General features: G+C 54.9%; 1 protein-coding gene across 6 annotated transcripts in view; it reads right to left on the bottom strand.

Annotated features, from left to right (window-relative positions):
- The window catches only part of TTC7B (tetratricopeptide repeat domain 7B), a 272717-nt gene that overhangs the window by 234748 nt on the left and 11593 nt on the right, over positions 1–26376 (bottom strand). For all 6 annotated transcript variants that reach the window (XM_018053841.1, XM_018053837.1, XM_018053838.1 and 3 more), the window contains exons 2-3: positions 9246–9400; positions 4407–4575 (exon numbers count right to left, since the gene is read on the bottom strand). In XM_018053841.1, the coding sequence (XP_017909330.1) occupies positions 4407–4575; positions 9246–9400 (324 nt within the window). The remainder of the gene's footprint in view (positions 1–4406; positions 4576–9245; positions 9401–26376) is intronic.

Here is a 26376-nt window from a genome sequence, read left to right as displayed (position 1 = left end):
TCCGGCCGCGGGGGCACCAGTGCCCAGCCTCGGCTCCCGCGCGCCCCCTCTGTTCACTCGGCACAGGCTCCTCTGTCTGCGCCCTCCTGCAGGTCCTGCCTGGGTCAGAGACGGAGCTCTGGGGGGCACACCCAACGAGGGGCTTGCATGTCCCCGGTCGCTCCTTCCTCCCAAGCGCCTGCTGGCCGTGGCTCTGTGGGAGCTCCTCACCGGCTGACTGACGGGTGTCACTCCTGCTCACCCAGAGCTCTCGCCTTTCCCCGAGCAGGGCTGCCACGGGCCGCCGCCCCCTGGGGCCGTCGGTGGCACGGACGAGGCTGCGCCCTAGAGGAGCGCGGCGGCCGCCAGCCTCGAGCCGGCGCTCCCCCGCAGGGCTGGCGCGGCCCGCGCTCACTGGGGCCAGGGCGCCTGCGCTCCCTCCTGCAGCAGGGCACGAGCCTCGGCTGTGGGCAGAGGCCATCTCGGGAGACAAGCCACTTACCGCCCCCGCCGTCCTAGCTGCAGAAAGTAGCCGATGTCCAGCAGATCTAAGTCCCAAAACAGATGGTGGCCACGCGTTCACCGTTCCCAAGCCCCCCACTTGGGAGATTTCACGTGGTACCTCAATCTGCACTCAGAGCAAGGACCTCTACACTTGATTCACCCACTTCTACCGGAAGCGGAAGACTTCCTGCATGCCTCCTATTCTCATCCTCCGCTTGTCTTCTGAGATTTAAGGGACAGGAGGAAGGAGCTGGGGGCTGGAGGGGAGCTGAGGTCCACGTGGAGGCTCCCTGACAACGGGAATGAAGTGAACTGGCCAACCTTTGGGGAAGGGCCCGCGCCAGGCTCTGTCACTTGTGATGCCGGCAGGCTCTGCACTCCTCTTAACAGGCAGCGGCCGAGTCTGAACGAGCGAGATGCGCTCACTGTGTCAGCACTGGGCAAAGGAGATGCCTCTGACCGTCACAGCTGGGAGCAGAGGCCCAGAATTGCCTAAATTACATGATGGGCATCCTGCCCAGTAGAGATCTGAGCAAAGGAACGTCCATCAGTTTCAATCAATAATTGAGCATCTCAGTGGGTAAAGAATCTGCCTGCAATGCAGGAGACGCGAGTTCGATCCCTGGTTGGGGAAGATTCTCTGGAGAAGGGAATGACTATTCACTCCAGCATTCTTGCCTGGAGAATCCCAGGGACAGAGGAGCCTGGTGGGTGGTCTTTGCTACCAGGAGTCCATGGTAGAGAGAGGACATGACTGAGCAAAAACACTTTCACGTCCAACAGCACTACGTGCCAGACACCGTGCTAGGTTCTGAGGATGGCACTCGAGCAAAACATTCTTCCTCGAGTGGAATTCACAGACTGGCGGGAGGGCCTGGAAACAGTACAGCTGGTTCCAACGTGGTGTTCAGGGGACTCTAACCTCCGGTGCTACGATACTGTCAACTTGGTGGACTCTGAATGGGTGAGCACTGGGGGGCCTCGGAGAAGACGGGAAGGGTAAGCCTGCAAGCTGGGGCTTGTAGGCAGCCTGGGGCAGGGTGAGCACTGAGGGAGTACCCCAGGGGGGCACCGGGAGGAGAGGTGTGGGTGCAAACCAGGGGTTCTCCAGGGACCTGCACGCTTTCTGCCTGTGGAAACCTTACTGGCCCGAGCAGACTCCCACCCACATGCCAGTGGAACAGGGTGGCTGAGAACATGGACTCAGGAGCTGAGCACCCCGCAGTCTGCCCCGCTCCCAACACAGCAGAGGAGCAGGGGCCGAGGCTGAGTCCTGGCTGTAGGACCCCAGGCAGCGTATCCAACCTCCCTGGGCCTCAGTGTGCTCATCTGTGAAATGGAAAGAGTCGTGTCCATCCCACAGGTGGTGGTGAGGCTTGGCTGAGAGGCCCAAACAAGAGTCACAGCACCTGGCACACAGTAGGCACCAACGTCATTCCTAGTGACCTAACCCCGTTGCATTTCCTTCGTCTGTGAATTAGGGGTGTGGAGGATTAACTCACCTCTCAGAGGAGGTGCTTGTAACTGCACAGTGTGGGTTTCGGACTCCCCACGAGCCAAGGCTAACGCTACCCAGTCAAGGGAAACCGGTCCCAGCCACAGCTGCCCCAGCAGATGTGGAAGTTCAGGGACATTCCCGGCTCTGGCTGAGACCCTGGGTCGAGTCAGACCTCAGGGGCCCCTGGAAGAGGGGAGGTGACCTATGAAAGTGTGCAGCTCAGTCCACGCGGGCAGCAGCCTGCAGGCGGCAGAGGGAGGGGCGTGGGCCGGTGCCTGCCCGCCCGAGGGGCCCCTGCCCGGGCTCACTCTGGTGAAGGAGCGCCTCCCTCCTCCCAGGAGCCGGCCGGCATGTCCCCGGAGTCGTGCTGGGGCCGCCGCCATCACGCACCACCCAGGGCCAGTCTTGAGCTGCGACCCTCCTTGCCCGCTTGGGTGGCAGCACAGTCTGCCCCACCAGGCTGAGGCAGAGCCCAATTCCGGACCCAAGCTTTCGGCGCTAAAGCACCCTCAGAGCCCCGCCGCCCTAGCGGCCCCCGGGTACAAGCCCGCAGGCCCCAGGCCAGCCAGGCGACTGGGAACCGCCAGGTGACGCCCTGCTCTTGCCGCAGAGTCCTGACCCAGATCACACACACACACACACACACACACACACACACACAGCCCAGGGCATGTGAGGTGCTGGGCTAGCAGCAGGCAGAGGAGGGCGGCTGTGTGGCGCAGACCCTTGGAACCACTGAGACGGCCTCGCAGGCCTGTCAGCCCCAGCACCCTGTTGGAATGACGGCCCACGGGAACGCAGAGATTAACTAGAGGAATATAAACGCCCTAGAGCAAGATTCCCGGGGAACGGGGTGAATATGCCGCCCGGCCACAGAGCTCTCAAGCGGGCACGCTGCGGTTGGGTCAGCACTGCACCAGGCAACCGAGGCGGACCGCAGCTGCACACGAGTGGCCAGCTCACTGCTGGTCCAGAGGGGGCGGCCGCCTGGGACCCAGGCCTCTGTGTGGCCACAGTTGGCAGGAAGGGGAGGGGCAGCTTCAGAGGGTCTCCTTCTTACCGAGGCCTTCAGAGCGCCACTAAGTGCGCCTCTTCCTCCAGGAAGCCTTCCTGGCCCCGCTGGCCCACAGCCATCTTTCCTTTGCAAAGCTGTTACCCAGGCCTGGCTTTTCTCGTTTGCTGTTTTTTTGCGGCTAACATTTCAATACATCATTTAGTAAATGCTTTACATATATTATGTGACTTTGTCCTCAGAACACTATGAAGTGGTTGTGATTATACCCATTTCACAGATGAGGAAGTGACAACTTAGAAAGGTCAAATAGCGTGCGCGGCCTGCCTTCTTGTCCTTTTCCTCCCCATGGGACCGAGCCCCCTCAGATCAGATGACAGTCCTCTGAGGCAAACAGGGCAGCCCTTCCCTCTTCTACGCCCTGAGCTGCCAGGCCCCCAGGTGAACGCCAAGGCTTAATTAACCCAGCATGCTGAGTCACTCAGTCATGTCCGACTCTTTGTGACCCTATGGACGGTAGCCCCCCAGGCTCCTCTGCCCATGGGATTCTCCAGGCAAACACACTGGAGTGGGTTGCTGTGCCCTCCTCCAGGGGATCTTCCTGACCCAGGGATCAAACCTGTGTCTCTTACGTCTCCTGCATTGGCAGGCGGGTCACCTGGGATGCCGAGGTGGTCTTAAAAATGCGGTCAGCCAATAAAAATCAGCCATGTGTCAACTGGCCATCCAGTAAGGATGCCTGCACATATACTGTGTGCGTGCAGGCTCTCACTTCCGTCGTGTCTGACTCTCTGCGACCCCACGGACTGCAGCCCGCCAGGCTCCTCTGTCCATGGGATTCTCCAGGCCAGAACACTGGATTGGGTTGCCATGCCCTCCTCCAGGGGATCTTCCCAACCAGGGATCGAATCTGGGTCTCCCGCTTGGCAGGTGGATTCTTTACTGCTGAGCTAGTGGGGAAACCCTGTTTATATGCTGTGAATTGAAAGCCGCTCAGTCGTGTCCGACTCTTTGCGACCCCAAGAACCACTCAGTCCATGGAATTCTCCAGGCCAGAAGACTGGAGTGGGCAGCCTTTCCCTTCTCCAGAGGATCTTCCCAACCCAAGGATGGAACCCAGGTCTCCTGCATTGCAGGAGGATTCTTTACCAGCTGAGCTACCAAGAATGGCCCCTGCTTAAGTTGCAGATAAACTATCGGGAAACTTGACTGAAATATATTTCTCCTGCAAAGCCAACTGAGGAGCTGCAGTTCTGGGGAAACACCACGTCGCCAGGCCTAGAAAGGCCCACAGCCTGCGGTGGGGCAACCCCAGCTGCCTCGCCAGGAGCGGCCGGGGAGGACGCCCAGGACGGCTCCGAGGCCCGGGCAGCAGAGCCGGGGCTCGGCCCGCGGGAGCGCGCGCGGCCTCACCTTGGGTGGCGTAGGCCTCGGCGGCCATGCGCAGCCGGTAGGGGGGCGCGCCCGCCAGCGGCCAGTCCTCCAGGCCCGCCCGGGCGTAGAGGCTGAGCGCGCCGTCATAGTCCCCTTCCACGTAGTGCAGCTTGGCCAGGACCAGACTGGACTCCTGCAGGAATTCTGACTGGAGGGGAGAGGAGAGAAAAGAAACAGTGTCCTCAGATGCGTGCCCGACACTCCCCGCGGGCCTGCGCGCCCCACGCCCGGGCGGCCCTGGGAGCTCCCGGGCCGCGCCTCCACGGGGCCCAGCGACTGCGACTGCAGGGCGGCGGCAAAAGGTGGTCTCTCCGCCCCCGGGAGCATCACTCCGCCATCATCAGGAACGGAGTGCTGACCCCTGCCGCCACACGGGCCAGCCTGAGAAGCATGGCGCCAAGCGGAAAAGCCAGTCACACAGGCTGCGGGTACTGGCCAGGGCGGTCAGGTCTACCGAGGCTGAAACAGACAAGTGCCGCCTGGGGCTGGGAGGGTGGGGGCAGAGGCGGCGCCTGCCGACGGTTACAGGCTCATTTCTGGGCTGATGAGAATGTTCCAGAATTGAGGCAATATTTGCACAGCTCTGTGACTCTACTGTGAAAGTGAACTGAAAGTCACTCAGTCGTGTCCCACTCTTTGCGACTCCATGGCCTACACAGTCCATGGAATTCTCCAGACCAGAATACTGGAGTGGGTAGCCTATCCCTTCTCCAGCGGATCTTCCTGACCCAGGAATTGAACCCAGCTCTTCCGCATTGTGAGCAGATTCTTTACCGGGTGAGCCACCAGGGAAGCCCAAGAATACTGGCGTGGGTAGCCTACCCCTTCTCCAGCGGATCTTCCCGACCAGGAATCAAACAAGGGTCTCCTGCATTGCAGGCAGATTCTTTTTAGCGACTCTACTGAAAACCATTAAATCTCACACTTTATTTTTTTTGCAATAGTAGAAGATGTTTATCAGTTTTCACAATCAATACCCAGGCAAAAAAATAAAAGGATCATTACAATTGCAAGCCATAATGCAAACATGATTAACCTAACAATATAAAATAATTACATACAGTTTGGGGTGTTAAGCAGAGTGGTGTGCTAAGTGGAAGTGCACACACGCCCAGGTTTTCATCTGCCCAGCCAGTCTCTGTCTTTTGGTTCGTGCATTTAATCCATTTACATTTAAGGTAATTATTGATATGTATGATCCCATTATCATTTTCTTAATTTTGGGGGGTTTATGTAGGTCTTTTCTTTCTCTGGTGTCTCCTGCTTAGAGAAGTTTCTTTAGCACTTGTTGTAAAGCTGGTTTGGTGGGCTGAATTCTTTTAACTTTGCTTGTCTCTAAAGCTTCTGATTTCTCTGTCAAATCTGAACAAGGATTCTATGGCATGTGAATTATGTTTCAATAAAGCTGCTGTAAAACAAGCTCCCCTCAGGCCTCAGGCTGGGCCAAGGATGGAAGGAATGTGTTATGAACAAAACACAGAAGCACCTGTCTCAACAAAGGCGGCTCCATGGACATCCTGGTGGGTTGAGCGCACAGCACTGGGGCTGTGCCACTGACTGTAGCCCAAATAACCCGAGGAGGGAGGCTTTCTAAACTCATGTAAGAACCAGACTTTCTTTCTTTCCAGGGACAAGCTTTTCTAGCTGAGCTATTCCAGCTGCTTATGGGGACTGACCAGGTCCCTCCAGAGGGTGCACGTTCGAGCATCCTGGGCCCTTCCCCAGCCCCACTTATCCCTGGGGAGAGGAGAGGTGACCCAGCCGTCTATGTAGCACCCTCTCCTAGGCATCCTCCTTGGAACCCCAGCCATACTAGGCTGAAGTTTTCAGCTGACGGACGCACACCACGAAGCGCCACTATCCTGTAATCTATGGCTTAGATGGGGAGGGCGGTACACAGGTCACTGGCCAGAGCGTGGTCAGCTTCCAGGCAGTCCTTGAAAGGGCACAGGGGCAGCGCTGGAAAGGACACAGAGCAGACAGAGAGACTGAAGGGAGCAAAGGGGTTTTAAGAGTGGCCCAAGCAAGTGACACCAATGCACGCATCAGAATTATATATGGAAACAGAAAGAAATCAAAGCAGACTTGAGAAAACAGAAAAAGAGCTATGAAAAAAGCACCCACTGAGGGGTTCTCCAGCAGGGGAGGGGGACAGGGCAGCCTGCTACGGTGGAAAGGGTTCTGCCGCGCCCGCTCTCTCGCCGGAACTGAGAACGCAGGCTGGAAAGCAGACTGAAGCAGGAAAGGGAGGGGAATTACTGTCTGCCGGGTCCAGAGCTTCAGCTTGGGGTGATGAAAAGGTTCTGAGGATGGGTGGTGGTGATGAGGATAGGAACACACTTAAAACCACTGGCTTCCCTGGTGGCTCAGAGGTTAAAGCATTTACCTCCAATGCGGGAGACCCAGGTTCGAACTCTGGGTTTGATCCCTGGGTCGGGAAGATTCCCTGGAGAAGGAAATGGCAACCTGCTCCAGTATTCTTGCCTGGAGAAGCCCATAGATGGAGGAGCCTGGTAGGCTACAGTCCACGGGGTCGAAAAGAGTCGGACATGACTGAGCGACTTCACTTTCACTTTCAAAACCACTGACTTGGGACATTCCTGGCGGTCCAGTGCTTAAGACTTTGCCCTCCAGAGCAGGGGGCACAGGTCTGATCCCTGGTCAGCGAGTTTAGACCCCACATGCCTGGCCAAAACACCAAAACATGAAACGGAAACAATATTGTAACAAATTCAATGAAGACTTTAAAAGTGGCCCACATAAAAAAAAAAAATCTTTAACAAAATAAAAAATGAAGCCAGCGAACTATATGCTATGAAATGGTTATAATGATAAATTTTATGTTATTTATATTCTACCGCAAGAAAAAATGCTTTCAATTTAAAAAATGTTAACAAATGTGAAGGCCAGATGTCCAACATGAAGGAGCTTGAGGAAAATTCTCAGGGATGGAGGCGCAGCCTGTAGAGGCTTGCTGGGCGAGTGCTAAGGAGGAGACGGCTAGGCCCAGGCCCCGGCCAGCGGACCCGGGAGCAGCCCCGGCCTCGGGCCCACCGCCCAGCCCGGGATGAGCTCAGCTTTCTCAGCTTGAGTCAGAGGCCAGGCCCCCGGCTGCCCATTCAGACTTTTTGCCCCAACACAGCCCCTGCTCTGGTCTCTCCAGCCTCGGTGCACCTGTGTTTCGCAGGCACCTATGAGGTCGCTGGATGGCATCACTGATTCAGTGGACGTGAATGTGGGCAAACTCTGGGAGACAGGGAAGGACAGGGAGGCCTGGCGTGCTGCAGTCCACGGGGTCGCAGAGTCGGACATGACTAAGCGACTGAACAGGAACGTGTCTGCACAGGGCTTTCCCCAGCTCCCAGGCAGGAGACCCTGGACCTTGGGGTCAAGCAGAGGGGAAATTTCACATGGTCCAGTGGGAGTGGGGCGGTCTGCCCACGCAGTAGCAAGGCGACTCTGGAGCACTTTACAAGGCTCTGGTGCTCATGCTCGGTCGTGTCGGGCTCTCTGCGACCCTTGGACTGCAGCCCACGGGATTTTCCCTGCACGGCTTCCTCTGTCCCTGGGATTTTCCCACCTAGAATACTGCAGTGGGCTGCCATTTCCTGCTCCAGGGGAATCTTCCTGACCCAGAGATCAAACCTGCGTTTTCAGTGTCTCCAGCATGGTCCAGCTTAACCACTGGGGAAGCCCTACTTTTGGCAACGGGAGAAACACTGTATGGGGCAGAACCAGGAAAGTAGCAAAAACTGCCGCGTTATCTAGAGCTATCCGACTGGGAAAGAATCTGTACCCCTGAGACTCAAAACGACTTGAGCTAAGTGGGCTTACAGGAGAGAAATGCGAAGCTCAGAGGTTAAGCAGCTTCCCAAGATCACATAGCTTATGACGCCACGCTGGAAAGCAAACTCGGAAATCTAAGTTGAAATTCAATATTCTTGCTACCACACTGGATTGAGGGATGAAGAGGACCCAGTGAAACAAAAGGTTTACCAGACGAAATGAGGGGGATTGGAAGTGGGACAGAACCTAGTCAGGGGCCCCCACCCCGCGCAGGAGCAGGCGCACTCCCACGCCTGGAAGGACACCTGAGTGCCTGCCCCGTCCCCTCTAACGAGACCCACCAGAGTCCCGAGAACCAGCTTCGTGAAGAAGAGTCCCTACGTCTGAAGGGAAGTGCAGGAAGGGAGGAAGTGCAGGAAGGGAGGAAGGAAGAAGGAAAGAAGTCAGAGGTGCAAAAACTCACAGCACTGCAGGCTGGGCTGGGGATGGGGGCCGGGGGTGAGGCGAGATGAAAAGCTTCCAGCAGGAGAGCCTCGCGAGGGGGGACGCAGACGAGACCCAGGAACGGGCGGATGAACGCAGGGCAGCCCCTCAAGCGCTAGGGCCCTCGGCGGGCAGAGGGGGCTCCTACCAGGTCCCCCCACAGCTCGGCCCGGCCGCCCGGGACGCTCGGCTGCAGACCTCGGGCGGGCGAGGATCGCTGGCTAAGGGACCGCGGGACTAGCTCCTCCGCTGTCGGTGGGATAAAGCCAGGCTGAGCCCCGGGCCACACCTGACAGCTTCATGCCAGACCCCTGGGGACGGCAGTGCCATTTCTCAGGAGAACGTGGCCTCAGAGGCCCTCCTGGGACAGAAGCTGCTGGTCTGGAAGCCCCGCGTCGAGTGCCCTCCCGAGCCCGGAAGCACGTGGGTGGAGCGGCTCCCACGACCCGCCCCCGGCCCCGCCCCCGGCCCCGCCCCCGGCCCCGCCCCGCCCCGGGCCCTCCCCCCGGCCCCAGGCCCCGCCCCGGCCCCGCCCCCAGGCCCCGGTACCTTGAGGTTGCCTCGGTCCAGGGCGGCGGTCAGATGCTTGCGGACCTCCGTCAGCTGGGGCCGGGGGCCTCGGGGGCTGGCGCCCTGCCGCAGGGGGTGTTCCTTCAGGTACTGCTCCAGCTTGGCCTCCCCGAGGAGGAGCTCCGCCATGTCATCTGCGAAGAACAGAGGCAGAGGGTGAACGGGGCGAGGGTGGTCTGCGCGCGGGGAGCCTCGGGGACCGTCTCACAGTGAGTCCTCTTAATTAGTAAAGAAGCTTCCAGAGGAGGGCAGCTCAAGCACTCACTCCTCGTCCCGTATTTCCTGCTCTAGAAAGATTTGCTGATGTTGCTCCGTCGCTCAGTCTTGTCTGACTCTGACGCCACGGACTGCAGCGCCCCAGGCCTCCCTGTCCATCACCACCTCCCGGAGTTTGCTCAGACTCATGTCCATCGAGTCAGTGATGCCATCCAACCAAAAGACGGATACACGTTAACATGGAGAGAGCTCAAGATCAGTAGGAAACACAAAGTTGTCTTAGGATTTATTCAGTACGATCTTACCAAGACACATAAGACGCAATACTCTGTATCTTCCAAAGACGATGCAGTGAAATCTAGCTCTTTTGTGGTCTATAGTCTATACGTGGACATGAACTGGTAGGATGTCTTGTGTACGCAAGACCTTTAAAACAAGTTTGTATGGAAATGACCTGAACACAGGCAGTCTGTTTCTGCCTAAAAGTCAGAACTCTGCAGACATGCTGTCTGGGAATGCTTATAGGAAGGCTCTCCTCCAAGAGTGTATTACCTACGCTTCTAACTTTGTTAATGTTGCTGCTGGCTTGTTAATTAGAATAAAAACCTCACTCTGAGAGCAGCTCTCTGGAATCCACACATCCAGATTGTTCTGAGAACACCCAGAACAATTCATACCCCAGCCTGAACACGGTCTATTTCTTTCTGTGATGGAACAGAACATACTTGTATTAAAATATAAATGCAGTTTTTAAAGACCTAGGAAAATATGCCTCAAGCTCAAACTCATGACAGGAGTTCTCTTTCACGGATCACAGCCTCGTTGTGGCAGAGGGGCCTGTGGAACTCATGAAGCTATGAGCCACGCCATACAGGGCTGCCCAACAGGGACAAGTCATCATGGAGGCTTCTGACACAGTGCGGTCCGTGGAGGAGGGAGTGGCAAACCACTCCAGCATTCCTGCCTCAAGAACCTCATGAGCAGTATGAAAAAGCAAAAAGATATGGCGCCCGGGAGATGAGCCCCAGGTCAGAAGGTGTCCAATATGCTCCTGGGGAAGAATGGAGAAAAAGTCCCAGAAAGAATGAAGTGGCTCGGCCACAGCAGAAACGATGCCCAGTTGTGCACGTGTCTGGTGGTGAAACTAAAGTCCAGTGTTGTAAAGAACAGTATTGCGTAGGAACCTGGAATGTTAGGTCCGTGAATCCTGGCAAATCGGACATGGTGAAGCAGGAGACAACAAGAGCGAACGTAGACATCTTAGGAAAAGGTGAACTACAATGGACAGGAATGGGCGAATTTACTTCAGGTGACCATTATACCTACTACCGTGGGCAAGAGTCCCTTGGAAGAAATGCAGTGGCCCTTTTAGCCTGAAATGCAGCACTTGGGTGCAGTCTCAGAAACGACAGGACGATCTTGGTTTGTTTCCAAGGCACATCATTCAACATCACAGTAATCCAAGTCTAAGGTCCAACCACTACCCAAAGAAGCTGAGTTGACCAGTTTTATGAAGACCTACAAAGCCGTCTAGAACCAACTCCGGGAAAAGACGGTCTCACATCACAGGGAGCCAGAATGCAAGGTAGGGAGTCAGGAGGCGCCGCAGCAGCAGGCAAGTTTGGGCTCAGAGCACAGAATGAAGCAAGGCAGAGGCTAACACAGTTGTCAAGAGAACTCACTGGTCATAGCAAACACCTGTTTCCAACAGACAAAAGATGACTCTACACATGGACACCACCAGATGGTCAACGCTGAAATCAGATTGATTATATTCTTTACAGCTAAAGATAGAGAAGCTCTGTACAGTCAGCAAAAACAAGACCAGGGGCCGACTGTGGCTCAGATCATGAGCTCCTTACTGCAAAATTCAGGCTTAAATTGAAGAAAGTAGGAAGACCATTAGGCCTTTCAGGTATGACCTAAATCAAATCCCTTATGATTTGTGGAGGTGATGAATAGATTCAAGGGATTAGGTCTGGTAAACAGAGTGCCTGAAGCACTATGGACAGAGGTTCATAACCGTGTACAAGGGGAAGAGACCAAAACAATTCAAGGAAAAGAAATGCAGGAAGGCAAAGTGGTTGTCTGAGGAGGCCTTAAAAATAGCTAACAAAAGAGGAGCAAGAGGCAAAGGAAAAAAGGGAAGATACACCCACTGAATGCAGAGAATAACAAGGAAAGGTCAGAAAGCCTTCTCAGGTGAGCAATGCAAAGAAATAGAGGAAAGCAGTAGAATGGGAAAGACTAGAGATTCATTGGAAAAGACTCTGATGCTGGGAGGGATTGGGGGCAGGAGGAGAAGGGGAGGACAGAGGATGAGATGGCTGGATGGCATCACGGACTCGACGGACGCGAGTCTGAGTGAACTCCGGGAGTTGGTGATGGACAGGGAGGCCTGGCGTGCTGCGATTCATGGGGTCGCAAAGAGTTGGACTCGACTGAGCGACTGAACTGAATTGAACTGAGAGACGTCTTCAGGAAAATTAGAGATACCAAGGGAACAGTTCATTCAAGGATGGACTCAATAAAGGACAGGAATGGTAAGGACCTAATACAAGCAGGAGAAACTGAGAAGAAAAGAAGGGGCAAGAATGCACAGAACTGTACAGTAATGGTCTTAATGACCCTGCTAACCACAGTGGTGTGGCCACTCACCTAGAACCAGACGTCCTGGAGTGAAAGCCAAGTGGGCCTCAGGAAGCATCACAACTAACAAAGTTAGTGGAGGCAATGGAACTTCAGCTGAGTTATCTAAAATCCTAAAAGATGATGCTGTGAAAGTGCTGCACCTCAATAGGTCAACAAATTTGGAAAACTCAGCAGTGGCCACAGAACTGGAAAAGGTCAGTTTTAATTCCAATCCCAAAGAAAGGCAATGCCAAAGAATGCTCAAACTATTGTACAATTGTGCTCATCTCACACGCTAGCAAGATCATGCTCAAAATCCTTCAAGCCAAGCTTTAGCAATATGTGAACTGAGAACTTCCAGATGTAGAAGCTGGATTTAGAAAAGGCAGAGGAATCAGAGATCAAATTGCCGACATTTGTTGGGTCCCAGAGAAAGCAGAGGAATTCCAGAAAAACATTTACTTCTGCTTCATTGACTATGCTAAAGCCTTTGACTGTGTGGATCAGAACACACTGTGGAAAATTCTTAAAGAAATGGGAATACCAGACCACCTGACCTGTCTTCTGAGAAACCTGTATGTGGGTCAAGAAACATCAGTAAGAACCAGACATGGAGCAAGTTCCAAATTGGAAAGGAGTACATCGAGGCTGTATTTTGTCACCATGGTTATTTAACTTATATGCATAATACATCATGAGAAATGCTGAGCTGGATGAACCACAAGCTCAAATCAAGATTGCAGGGAGAAATATCAATAACCTCAGATATGCAGATGACACCACCCTTATGGCAGAAAGTGAAGAGGAACTCAAAAGCCTCTTGATGAAAGTGAAAGAGGAGAGTGGAAAAGTTGGCTTAAAACTCAACATTCAGAAAATGAAGATCATAGCATCCAGTTCCATCACTTCATGGCAGATAGATGGGGAAAAGGTGGAAGTAGTAAGAGACTTTACTTTCTGGGGCTCCAAAATCACTGCAGATGGTGACTGCAGCCATGAAATTAAGACACTTGCTCCTTAGAAGGAAAGCTATGACAAACCTAGACAGCATATTAAAAAGCAGAGACATTACTTTGCTGACAAAGGTCTGTTTAGTCAAGCTATGATTTTTCCAGTAGTCATGTATGGATGTGAGAGTTGGACCATAAAGAAAGCTGAGCACCAAAGAATTGATGCTTTTGAACTGTGGTGTTGGAGAAGACTCCTGAGAGTCCCTTGGACTGCCAGGAGATCCAACCAGTCCATCCTGAAGGAAATCAGTCCTGTATATTCATTGGAAGGACTGATGCTGAAGCTGAAGCTCCAATACTTTGACCACTTGATGCGAAGAGTTGACTCATTGGAAAAGACTCTGATGCTGGGGAAGACTGAAGGTAAAAGAAGAGGGCAGCAAAGGATGAGATGGTTGGATGGCATCATCGATTCAATGGGCATGAATCGGAGCATACCCTGGGAGACAGTGAAGGACAGGGCAGCCTGGTAGCTACAGTCCATGGGGTGGCAAAGAGCTGGACACCACCTAGCAACTGAGCAACAACAAAAATTAACCAAAATATATATACATATATATCACAGAGGGCCCACTGAGATTGGAGGATTGGGTGTACGAGCTGTAACGAGAGCCTTTCCAAGTCCTCTGGTTAGTGACCCAAAGCTGCTGAATCGCTAGTTCTCAGCAGCGCCTCTGTCTTGCACTGGGGAGCTGATTCTAGAGACGAGACCGAGGGCCTGAGAGGAGCCAAGCAACACCAAACAGGGCTGAGTAGGCTGTTGAACACAGTATCATGCAGTCATCTGAGAAGAGAAAGCAATTGCCTGGTGCTGTGCAGGACTCCAGGCAGGCCCCGGGGCTGCGACAACACCAGGACCGCGGGGCCGTGCATGCGGGGGCCGTGCACGCGGGGCCCGGGCCATGGAGCGGCCAGGCACGGAGCGACGGCGCTTCCTCGGCGAAGTGTGAGCTTCCTGAGAAAGAACCGGGACTCGGCGGTGAGGGGCGGGCAGGCAGAGGCCTGAGGGTGAGCATCAGAGCCTCCACATGCAGAAATACTGACAGCGTGGGAGAATCACAGGACAGAACGTGGCTATTAGATGCAAACACTGTATCTCAGAAACTGGGAGGAACCTCAGGGGCCCTCATTTTTCAAAACTCAATATATGTTAAAGAAAAAAAAATAACTTTTTTTTTTAATGGTATCAAGGATCTCTTTTATTTAACTTTCCTTCCGCTCTTTTTGGCTGGACCACGCAGCGAACAGGAACTCAATTCCCTGACCAGGGTTCGAACTGGCAGCTCCTGCAGTGGACACACGGAGTCTTAACCGCTGGACTGCCAGGGAAGTCTCAACATCAAACTTTTTAAAGCTTAACTGGACTCTTTAAGGGCCTCCCTCGTAGCTCAGAGGGTAAAGCATCTGCCTGCAATGAAGGAGACCTGGGTTCGATCCCTGGGTCAGGAAGATCCCCTGGAGAAGGAAATGGCAGCCCACTCGATATTCTTGCCTGGAAAATCCCATGGAGGGAGAAGCCTGGTAGGCTACAGTCCATGGGGTCACAAAGAGTTGGACACAACGGAGCAACTTCACTTTTTTAGGAACTGATGTCACAGGTTACGAGGTGAAGCATTTATACGGAGGGCTACAGTTCCTTCAGATCCAGTCTGTTCTTTCCATGAACGCTTCAGCCAGTCCATCAGTTCAGCCGCTCAGTCGTGTCCGACTCTGCGACCCCATGAATCGCAGCGCACCACACCTCCCTGTCCATCACCAACTCCCGGAGTTCACTCAAACCCATGTCCATCGAGTCGGTGATGCCATCCAGCCATCTCATCCTCTGCCGTCCCCTTCTCCTCCTGCCCCCAATCCCTCCCAGCATCAGAGTCTTTCCCAATGAGTCAACTCTTCACATGAGGTGGCCAAAGTATTGGAGTTTCAGCTTTAGCATCAGTCCTTCCAAAGAACACACAGGATTGATTTCCTTTAGGATGGACTGGTTGGATCTCCTTGCAGTCCAAGGGACTCTCAAGAGTCTTCTCCAACACCACAGTTCAAAAGCATCAATTCTTCAGCACTCAGCTTTCTTCACAGTCCAACTCTCACATCCATACATGACCACTGGAAAAACCATAGCCTTGACTAGACGCACCTTTGTTGGCAAAGTAATATCTCTGCTTTTGAATATACTATCTAGGTTAGTCATAACTTTCCTTTCAAGTAGTAAGAGTCTTTTAATTTCATGGCTGCAGTCACCATCTGCAGTGATTTTGGAGCCCAAAAAACAAAGTCTGACACTGTTTCCACTGTTTCCCCATCTATTTCCCATGAAGTGATGGGACCGGATGCCATGATCTTCGTTTTCTGAATGTTGAGCTTTAAGCCAACTTTTTCACTCTCCTCTTTCACTTTCATTAAGAGGCTTTTGAGTTCCTCTTCACTTTCTGCCATAGGGGTGGTGTCATCTGCATATCTGAGGTGATTGATATTTCTCCTGGCAATCTTGATTCCAGCTTGTGCTTCTTCCAGCCCAGTGTTTCTCATGATGTACTCTGCATAGAAGTTAAATAAGCAGGGTGACAATATACAGTCTTGACGTACTCCTTTTCCTATTTGGAACCAGTCTGTTGTTCCAAGTCCAGTTCTAACTGTTGCTTCCTGACCTGCATACAGATTTCTCAAGAGGCAGGTCAGGTGGTCTGGTATTCCCATCTCTCTCAGAATTTTCCACAGTTTATTATGATCCACACAGTCAAAGGCTTTGGCATAGTCAATAAAGCAGAAATAGATGTTTTTCTGGAACTCTCTTCCCTTTTCCATGATTCAGCAGATGTTGGCAATTTGATCTCTGGTGTACCTGCTTTTTCTAAAACCAGCTTGAACATCAGGAAGTTCATGGTTCACGTATTGCTGAAGCCTGGCTTGGAGAATTTTGAGCATTACTTTACTAGTATGTGAGATGAGTGCAATTGTGCGGTAGTTTGAGCATTCTTTGGCATTGCCTTTCTTTGGGATTAGAATGAAAACTGACCTTTTCCAGTCCTGTGGCCACTTCCGAGTTTTCCAAATTTGCTGGCATATTGAGTGCAGCACTTTCACAGCATCATCTTTCAGGATTTGCAATACCTCAACTGGAATTCCATCACCTCCACTAGCTTTGTTCATAGTGATGCTTTCTAAGGCCCACTTGACTTCACATTCCAGGAAGTCTGGCTCTAGGTGAGTGATCACGCCATCATGATTATCTTGGTGGTGAAGATCTTTTTTGTACAGTTCTTCTGTGTATTCTTGCCACCTCTTCTTAATATCTTCTGCTTCTGTTAGGTCCATACCATTTCTGTCCTTTATCGAGCCCATCTTTAAATGAAATGTTCCCTTGACATCTCTAACTTTCTTGAAGAGATTGCTAGTCTTCCCCATTCTGTTGTGTTCCTCTATGTCTTTGCATTGATCATAGCAAACATAGGAAGGCTTTCTTATCTCTCCTTGCTATTCTTTGGAACTCTGCATTCAAATGGGTATATCTTTCCTTTTCTCCTTTGCTTTTCGCTTCTCTTCACAGCTATTTGTAAGGCTTCCACAGACCGCCATTTTGCTTTTTTGCATTTCTTTTCCATGGGGATGGTCTTGATCCCTGTCTCCTGGACAATGGCATGAACCTCCATCCCTAGTTCATCAGGCATTCTATCTATCAGATCTAGTCCCTTAAATCTATTTCTCACTTCCACTGTATAATCATAAGGGATTTGATTTAGGTCATACCTGAATGGTCTAGTGGTTTTCCCTACTTTCTTCAATTTAAGTCTGAATTTGGCAATAATTCAGACTTAAATTGAGTCCATGATCTGAGCCACAGTCAGCTTCTGGTCTTGTTTTTGCTGACTCTATAGAGCTTCTCCATCTTTGGCTGCAAATAATATAGTCAGTCTGATTTCAGTGTTGACCATCTGGTGATGTCCATGTGTAAAGTCTTCTCTTGTGTTGTTGGAAGAGGGTGTTTGCTATGACCAGTGCATTTTCTTGGCAAAACTCTATTAGTCTTTGCCCTGCTTCATTCCTCATTCCAAGGCCAAATTTGCCTGTTACCCCAGGTGTTTCTTGACTTCCTACTTTTGCATTCCAGTCCCCTCTAATGAAAAGGACATCTTTTTTGGGTGTTAGTTCTACAAGGTCTTGTAGGTCTTCATAGAACCGTTCCACTTCAGCTTCTTCAGCGTTACTGGCTGGGGCATAGACTTGGATTACTGTGATATTGAGTGGTTTGCCTTGGAGACGAACAGAGATCATTCTGTCCTTTTTGAGATTGCATCCAAGCACTGCATTTCGGTGCAGTATGAACGCTTATTACTAGTTTATTTTCTAAACAGAGCCATGCTGTCCGACAGAAACACACGCAAGCTGCACGTTACACTGAAATTCGTAGTGAAGTGAAGTCGCTCAGTCGTGTCGGATTCTTTGCGACCCCGTGGACTGTAGCCCAACAGGGTCCTCCAGCCATGGGATTTTCCAGGCAAGAATACTGGAGTGGGTTGCCATTTCCTTCTCCAGGAAATCTTCCCGACCCAGGGATTGACCCCTGGTCTCCCGCATTGTAGGCAGACGCTTTACCATCTGAGCCACCAGGGAAGTCAAGAGAAAAAAGAAACGAGTGAAGTTAATTTTAATAATATATTTTATTTAACTCAATATATCTCAAATATTATCAGTTTAACAATAATCAGTATTTTTAAGCTGAGATATTTTTACATCGGTTTTCATGTTAATTTTTCTAAATCCGTCTGTTCTTTGTACTTGTAGCACACGATTCACACCTGCCATGATTCGAGAAGTCAAGCAGCTCCATGTGGTTAGCGGCTACTGTCCTGAGCAGGAGTGGTGAGCACTGCTCATGAAAGGATGTCTGCCCCCTTAAAATCGGCCTATGTCCCTAGAGAGATGTCTAGAGTGATTATCACTGGAGTAAATGATAGGAATCTCTGAATGATAATATTTGGAATAATTTTTAAGCTCTCATCTTTACAGTTTGAATTCTTTCTACTGAGCAGAATCATTTCCTATTACTTTTAGAAAAAATGAACTCTTCTATAAACTATAGAAAAAATATGTATGTCAGGATATTAAGAGCAGTTATTTCTGAGAGGTAAAACCATTCAGTGTACATTGAATTTCTTTACTGCATACTTTTAGTTTCTAAGAAATCGAAATGTAAAATGGGATCCACAGTCCTAGATTTAAATCTGGGTGTCACCCTGTGACTTCGGGGCGGGGGGGGGGGGGGATGGTAATTCTAAGAAAAGCTCTGACACATAAGTCGAGGACCCTCTCGCTGCACCGCTCCACCCTGCTCCGCATCACCAGGCTCACCCCCTGCTGCTGGCCTCCGCGCGGCCTCTGGAAACCACGCAGAGCGGAATCCCCGGGCGAGCACCTGCGCCTCTTTCTAGGTGCGGGGCCGGGCACGTTAGCTCACTTCTCGAAGCATCCACTTCCCCCACGGGGGCCACCCTGCGAGCTGCTGAGCGCTCAGGAGCAGCGGGCCAGGAGGGCCAGGCCACCGCGCTCGGCCGGGCCTCGGAGGAGGAGCGGCCCGGGCTGGCGGACAAGATGCGGCGGACAGGCCAGGCGAGGGGACAGCCTGCCTAAGGAAGGCGCGCAGGCCAGCTGCGTGTGCCTTGCGCAAAGTGCCCAGAGACCCGGGTGGTGAGTGAGGAGACCAGCCGGGCTCAGAACTCAGCGCCTCCCGCTGCCCGCTCCCCGGCCCGCCACCGCGGGTGACGTCCAAACCCTCCAGCCTGGGGCGCGGCCCCGGCACGTTCTCCCCACGGCCGCCGGGCTCGGTCCCCGGGCCGTCCGTCGGGCGCTCGGGGTGCTGAGAACGCGCTGGCGGCGCCTCGTCGCCGCTGGCCTCCTCCAAGGCCGCGCCCGAGCCTCGCCGGCTGCCCGGCCTCTGCTGGGCCGCACGGAGAGGCCTGGAGGAAGAACCCGCTGTAAGCGGCGAGGTGCCTCGGCAACGGCAGAGGCGAGCGGAGCGACCCGCGGGGCGGCCTGTCCCTGCCTTTGGCAGCGTCTGCCAGGCACCCGCCCCCGCAACACGCGGCCTCCCCTGCTTCCTGTAGATCAGAGCGCCCGGGGCTCACCGGTGCGCGCGCTTCCCTGCTGCCGCGTGGGCAGCGACGGCTGCCAGACGCACGAGCAGCACGGCCGGGCCGAGGGGACGAGCTGGCGTCCAGGCCCGCAGCGCCCCCACCAGCTGCGCCGAAGGGCGGAGCCAGCTTCTGCGGGTGGTGACAGCAAGGCGCAGGGAGCCTCGCTCTCCGACACCCACGAGCGGCCACCGAGCGCTGGACGCGGCTCGCGACCAGCTGGGACACGAGAGAGAAACATTAGCTTTCGCCTTGTCCTGCCCCCGTCACTCTGACCTTTGTTACAGCGGCCAGACTCGTTCCCAGCTAGATCTCCCAAACACAGAACGGGCTTTCCGCTGAGAGCCATTATCCGAGAAAACTTGGCCACGTCCGTCCCCAGGATGACTGCTTCCTAAACAGAACTCCACAGAAGCCAGCTGAGGGCTCTGGTAGAACCCTTGGCTCTTCTCCGCTCCTGTCTCGTGGGTCTCGACCTCCCTGCCCTTGCGCTTAGTTGCTCAGCGGTGTCCGACTCTGCACCTCTCTGGACTCTAGCCCACCAGGCTGTAATCTGTCCGTGGGATTTTTCAGGCAAGAATACTGGAGTGGGTTGCCCTCTCCTCCTCTGGGGGATCTTCCCGACCCAGGGATGGAATCCCACTGCAGGCAGATTCTTTACCCGCTGAACCACTGGGGAAGTCCCTTTTACTTCCTAGGCTTGCAAAAATGTTTCTGTAAACAAAGAGCTGCACAGCTGAAGACTGGGTAGAAACTAGTCCCCAGTGCTGGGTGGGGCCTGCGACCTTGGTGTTCACTGATCTCCTCACCCTGGGGCGAGTCCCCAGAGTCTCGAAGAGACGTGAAGAGAGCCCTGCGCTCCAGAGCAATGGGGAGGGGCCCCGGCAGGGGTGTAGCTGAGAGAAGAGGCTGTCCTTAGAGTTGCAAGACCGCATCCCTTATCTCAGGCTCCCCAAGTGGCGCTAGTGGTAAAGAACCCGCCTGCGAGTGCAGGAGACGTAGGAGATCCCCTGGAGAAGGGCCTGGCAACCCACTCCAGTATTCTTGCCCGGAGAATCCCATGGATAGAGGAGTGGGTTCAACAAAGATGTGTGTAGCCCTGGCTGGGTGGAGGAGGAGACAAAGCCTTCACCAAGCGTGTGACAGGCATTTATGTGCAAGGAGGAAAATGTGTGGAAAGGCGTTCTGGGCAGAAGGAACAGAACATGCAAAGGAGAGACGCAGCCCAGCTGTTGGGGAAACTGCCAGACCCGAGCCAGGAAGGGAGGGGAGAGTGGGTGGGTGGTGGGGAGGGGTCTCCTGTCAGGTAGGCGAGAGTCAGTCCCTCCGTTCTAGAAGGAGCTGCACATTCTGGACAAAGAGAAAAATTCAATTTGAAAGCACAGTGGCTACAATATCATTTTGAAATTTTTTAAATTTCCAGGTTATAATTAATCTCCTGGGCAAATTTAAGTTTTATTGGCTTCCTTTTCAAAAAGGTGACTTCCTTGCCCCTCACTCTCCCCATGAGGAAGGCAGAAATCTTACAAATATCAACCAGCTCATGCTGGAGATATTATGCAGAAATTACGAGGCCAGAGGCTGCAAGGCTCAGTCCCAGTGATGGAGGAGGCTCCTGGGTGCTGGCCAAGGACCCACGGCTTCCCGATCAGAACCCACTATCGGTGAAAGAAACAGACGGCCTGACCCAGCAGTCAGGGCCCAACCGTGTGTCCCGCTACATGCCAGGGCGATGACACACAAGGGAGAAAGGTACCTTGGGACACACAGGAAAATTAATTTCCACTGGATTAAAGAATTAAATACAGAATAAAGGAGGATCAAAATGTTAAAAACAGACTTTCCCTTCCAGACAAGATGGACAAAATTTACCCTTCCATCTGAAAAATCCACAAAATCAAGATAGTTTACACTAAACAAAAAGTAGTTTTCAAGACACTGGACATCAGGCAACAGAGGAAAGTGATCCCGGAGGACTGGACAGCAAGCAAACTGCTCCCCACGGCTGCCTGGAGAGCCTCCCAGTCACGACCCAGCATCCTGATCCTGAAAGACTTCCGTCTCCTCCCCCACCTGCTGCTCATACCCCGGGCGCTGGGTGGGGCGGAGGAACTGCAGAGTGGGCTGGGCTGTGCTCCCCGGGGCAGTGCTCCCCAGAGTGTGCTCTCCGGGGCGTGCTCCCAGGGCTGTGCTCCCCAGGTGTGCTCCCGGGTGGGGAGCCCAGGAGCACGGCAAACAGCCTCGGCCTCGGCCAGCCCTGGGCCTGAAGCCCTGCTCCTCCCCTCGCAGCTGTGCAGCGCTGGGCAGGCGACTCGCCTCTCTGAGCCTTAGTTTCCTCTCCTTTGGCAACTGTGAGGGCTAGAGAGACAGTGTGCGGCGTGCATCGTGCCGAGCAGGTGCGGACCAAGTGTCTGTTACTAGCTCTAGTTTTTTCCCGATTATTTAGGACTTACTATTTCCCAGAACGGTTACCCTGGATCCACACGGGCTACAGACACAGTGTCTGTGCTTGGGAGGCCCCCAGTCCAGCCGGCGTCGCAGACGCTGAGCAGCATCTGCCACCGGCCGAGCCACCCCGCGAACGCCGGTCGAGCGCTGGCGTCCACATCGCCCCGGGTCCACCTCCGGCTCTGGTGGGGAGTCGGCCCAAGAGGAGCAGCGATGTCCGAGGGCCCTGAGTCCGCCTGTGCTGGAGCCGGGCCGCAAAGCCGGGCCGGGCCTGCCGGGTCTCCCGGAGCAAACTGAGGGACGTCGGCTTCGGGCGCCGGCGGCTTCCTCCCAGCCCTGGCCACGGGGACAGGAGTTCCCGGGTCCTCTCCTGCTCCCCCGGGGAGTCTCGGATGGCCAAGGGGAGGTGGGACGGGGGCCACGAGTCCTTTCACGTTTCCTGCAGGCGGCCTGAGGGCTTTGAGGCAGCAGAAACCAGCTCCCCAGTGACGTAAACGGAGACCATTCCGCAGGGCCCTCACCGGGAAGAGCCTGGGGGATTGGCCCCTGGGAGGTTCTGGTTCCGACCAGCCCACGCCCGAGCGGCCTCAGCCCCTGGGAGCCACGGAAGCCCCTTCCGCTTCCTCGTAGCTTCCCCCTGCGAGGTGAACAGCTGCACCCAGAGACTTGATCCGATGGGAAAGAAAAGACATCAGCTTCCCACTCTGCTCCAAGGAGCACTTGATATCAGTGCAAAAAATCTCAACCGCTCGGGTTCTCTGTCAATAGAAAGGCATTAGATCTGCTCAAACTACTCCCGCTGTGACTGAGGCCCAAGAGGAAACGCAAAGCCCTGCTGAAGGAGAAACTGGCTTGTCCCCTTTGCGACTCGGCAAAGACGGCCAAGCTCCCACCCCTCATCTGCACGTGACCCGTGACCTCGGTGAACTCCAGCCCCGCTCAGTGGCCTCCTGAAAACCACAGGGACCTTAACGCTCGCAGCATCTGGGATCCTCCTGCCTCCCAAAGCCTGGTAACAGGAAAACAGAGACCATCAGACGGTGTTGGAAGGAGTAGACACTGATGTGAGTGTCTGCAAAGAGCAATCCAGCAACCGCTACACCACCTGCAGAGCAACGTGCGTTCCCCACCGGCCGACCCAGGAACTCCAGCTTCGGAAACTCCCGTGGGTGCATGCACTCGTGAGCACAGAGAGGTCCACGTAAGGACGCTCGCTGCAGACGGCCTCCATGGCAGCGGGCGGAGGTGACAGGGGTCCTGTTAAATGAGTGGCGGCGGCCCCGGGCAGCGGGACAGGCGGCGTCCAGTAATCAAAGGGGACAGAGGCAAACACCGCTCCCGGTAGCCTGATCGTACAGACTGCCCCAGGCCCTTCCTCATGCCTGCCTGAATCTGCACGCTTCGAGGCCGGCCGCGCGACTCGCTCCAACCGATATGACAGCAGCCGAGGCGATGCAGAGGAGCCTGAAAGGAGCTCACCCCCTCCACCTCCATTGCTGCGGCGCAGCCACCGGGAGAACGTGCTCGGCTGGTCTGGACCCAGGAGGCTGCAAGGCCACAGGCAACAGCATCCCTCAGCTGGCCCCCGGCCGCTGAGGCAGGAGCAAGCTTTGGCAAGCCCAGAGTCATGAAAAATAATGAAAGGGGTTGTTTTAAGACACTGAGCATTCCACTGGTAATAGACAACAGCTCAAAGACAGACAAAACACGGAGTACCGTGTGTCACTACTGCGTGTGAGAGCCGGAGATGGACGGCAGACCCTCTAGTACACGCAAGGTGCACGGAGCACTTCTGACGGGGACCCCGAAGGACACAACCGTGCCGTGTCGGGGGCAGGGAGTGAGAGGAAGGGGACACGCAGGGAAGCAGCCGCTTGCACTGTGTCCCCTCTGAACGATTTGATTTTAAGGACCACTTATATCTGTCATCCGCACAAAGCATGACTCGGTCATTTCAAATGAAAACACACGGCCGTGTTACACTGAACTCTGAGTCAAGAGTGACGGGTCCTGTCCCCCACGGAGGGGTTCCCCGACCTCGTGCTCCAGCTGAGAAGCACCACAGATGTCTTGAGTCCGCAGCTGTGAGAGGCAGTGCCCCCTCTCCCAGGCCACCAGCCCCTCTCACTCACACTCCAGCGTCCTTCCGGGGCCTGACTCCCCAGAGGGTGCCTGACTGCTGGGCCTGCCTCCCTCTCCGCCAGAGCCCCGGGCGGTGTCTGAGCACCATTCAGGGTCCCCTGGGAGAAGCCCCCCAGCTCCTGGAGCTGAAGGTGTTTGAGACAGGATCGGTGTGTGCGCTGAGCTGACACCAGCCGGCGCCAGGCGCACAGGGCAGGCCTCAAGACAGGAGACGCCTCTGCCCCGGAGAGCTTCTGCGGCTGCACAGAGATGAGACAAAGCAGAGAAAGGCCCGAAGGTGGTGAGAGGCTCCCCGAGAGAGGGCAGGGCGGCGCCACGGGGAGCGCAGGCACGGCCACCAGAAACCAGGTCAGAGCAGGAGCCCCGGGGAAGCTGACGCCCGGTGTGAGCGACGGGAAGCCCGCCGTGCGGACGGCTGACGGGACAGCATCCTCTCGGAGCCTGGTGTAACTTGGAGGTAAAGGAAGCCAGACCAGCTAAGGGAAAGGACTGGATGTTCAGCAGAGAGGACGGCAGCCCCCGCCCCAGTGAAGCCAGAGCGTCCTAACTTCTGGAGCCTGTGGACTGTCAGCGTGCATGGCAGAGGGACTTTGCACATGTGATTAAGTTAAGGATCCTGAGATAGGAGGATTATCCTGGATCACCTGGGCGGGCCCTTGGGAGAGAGAGGCAGGCGGGTCAGAGTCAGAGGGGAGACATGCTGACTGGCGCAGAGACGAGAGGCTGCAGGACACTGAACCGCCGGTTTCAGAGGCGGAGGCGGGGCCCCGAGCCAAGAGCATGGCCGCGCGCGGAGGCCGGAGACGGCGGGACACAGCTCCTCCCGGGGCTCCCAGAAGGCACACGGCCCCAGCGACACTGGCCTCTGGCCCGAGGGGACCCATCCCCTGCTTCTGGCCTCCGGAACCCCGAAAGAGCAAACGCGCATGGGCTGGCGTCGGGACACCTGGGACACCTCGTTACAGGAGCAACAGGAGGCTAACGCGCAGGCTGAGGGAAGGAAAGGACAGGATTTGAGGGGTCCAAGCAGGGGAAGGCTGAGGAGGAAGGAGCAGGAAAGACACCAAGAGAAGTCATGGGAAGAGGGCCTGGTTGGGTGGCTCAGAGCGGCCGGAATTCAGGAAGAGAAGAGCATCGAATAACCACCACATTCGGCCCCGTGGAGGCAACCCTGGAAGGCGACCTGGACACGAGACGGCTCGGGGAGCCAGGGAGGGCAGAGCCGATGAGGAAGGGCCGCGATCAGACAGCGATGAGAGGGCGGCTCTGACAGGGAGTCCAGGGACAGGTGCATCCCAAAGGGCATGGTCCAGGGGAGCCGACAGAGAGAAGACAGGCCCAGGGGGTGCAGAGAGGCCTGCAGAAGCTGGTCTGGGGGGCAGGGGCGGGAGGGCTCAGGGCAGAGGCCAGGGGGATGCAGGCCCTGGAAGGAACAGGGTCTGCGACGCTGGAGGGGGGAAGTGGGTCTCCTTGCAGGGAGGAGACCAGTGGGTCCCCCACTCAATTCTGTTTCCTCAACCAGAATGAGGCCAGGCCAGGAGCGAGGGACAGAGCAGCATGGCGGGCTGCAGGCCACGGGGTTGCTGGGAGTTAGACGTGACTCGGCAACTGAACGGCAGGAGCGAGGAGCGGGAGTGTGGCCTTCGGGGGCCGCTCAGGGCCCAAGCAGAGCAGAGCGCGGGTGGGGGACGTGCTAGGAGGGGCAGCAGAGCTGCTGCTGGAGGAAGGCAGTGCCTCTGAGGCCTCCGGCCACCAAGCCACGTGGTCCGCAAGGCCAGGGCGTTTCTCGGCCAGACCCATGGGAAGGTGGGGCTGGGCCGAACCAGCGAGGTGGGGAAGAAAAGGGCACACACCTCAACTGGAAAACACGGATCGGATGCCCTGATCTGTTTCAAATCCAAGACGGACCATGTCATGTTCTTCCTGCCTTTCAGTCGCCCCGTCGTGTCCAACGCTCTGCGACCCCCCGGACGGCAGCACGCCAGGCCTCCCTGTCCCTCACCGTCTCCCGGAGTTTGCCCAAGTTCACGCTCATTGCACTGGTGATGCCATCCAGCCATCTCGTCCTCTGACGCCCTCTTCTCCTTCTGCCCTCCATCTTTCCCAGCATCAGAGACTTTTCCAACGAGCTGTCTGTTCGCATCTTATGACCAAAATGCTGGAGCTTCAGCTTCAGCATCAGTCCTTCCAGTGAATATTCGGGGTTGGTCTCCCTTAAGATGGACTGGTTTGATCTCCTTGCTGTCCCCGGGGCTTTCAGGAGTCTTCTCCAGCACCACAGTTCGAAGGCATCCATTCTCTGGTGCTCTGCCTTCTTTACGGTCCAGTTCTCACAACCGAGTGTGACCACTGGGAAGACCGCAGCCCTGACGATGTGTCCCTTTGTCGGCAGAGAAACGGCTCTGCTTTCAGCACACCTCTAGGTGTGGCATCGCTTTCCTGCCGAGAAGCAAGCTTCCGCTGACTTCAGGGCTGCAGTCACCATCTGCAGTGATTCTGGAGCCCGGGAAGAGGAAGTCTGTCACTGTTTCCACCTTC

Source organism: Capra hircus, chromosome 10 (assembly GCF_001704415.2).
Source record: "Capra hircus breed San Clemente chromosome 10, ASM170441v1, whole genome shotgun sequence".
Lineage (NCBI taxonomy): Eukaryota > Metazoa > Chordata > Mammalia > Artiodactyla > Bovidae > Capra > Capra hircus.
This window is presented reverse-complemented; position numbering and strand designations above follow the sequence as displayed.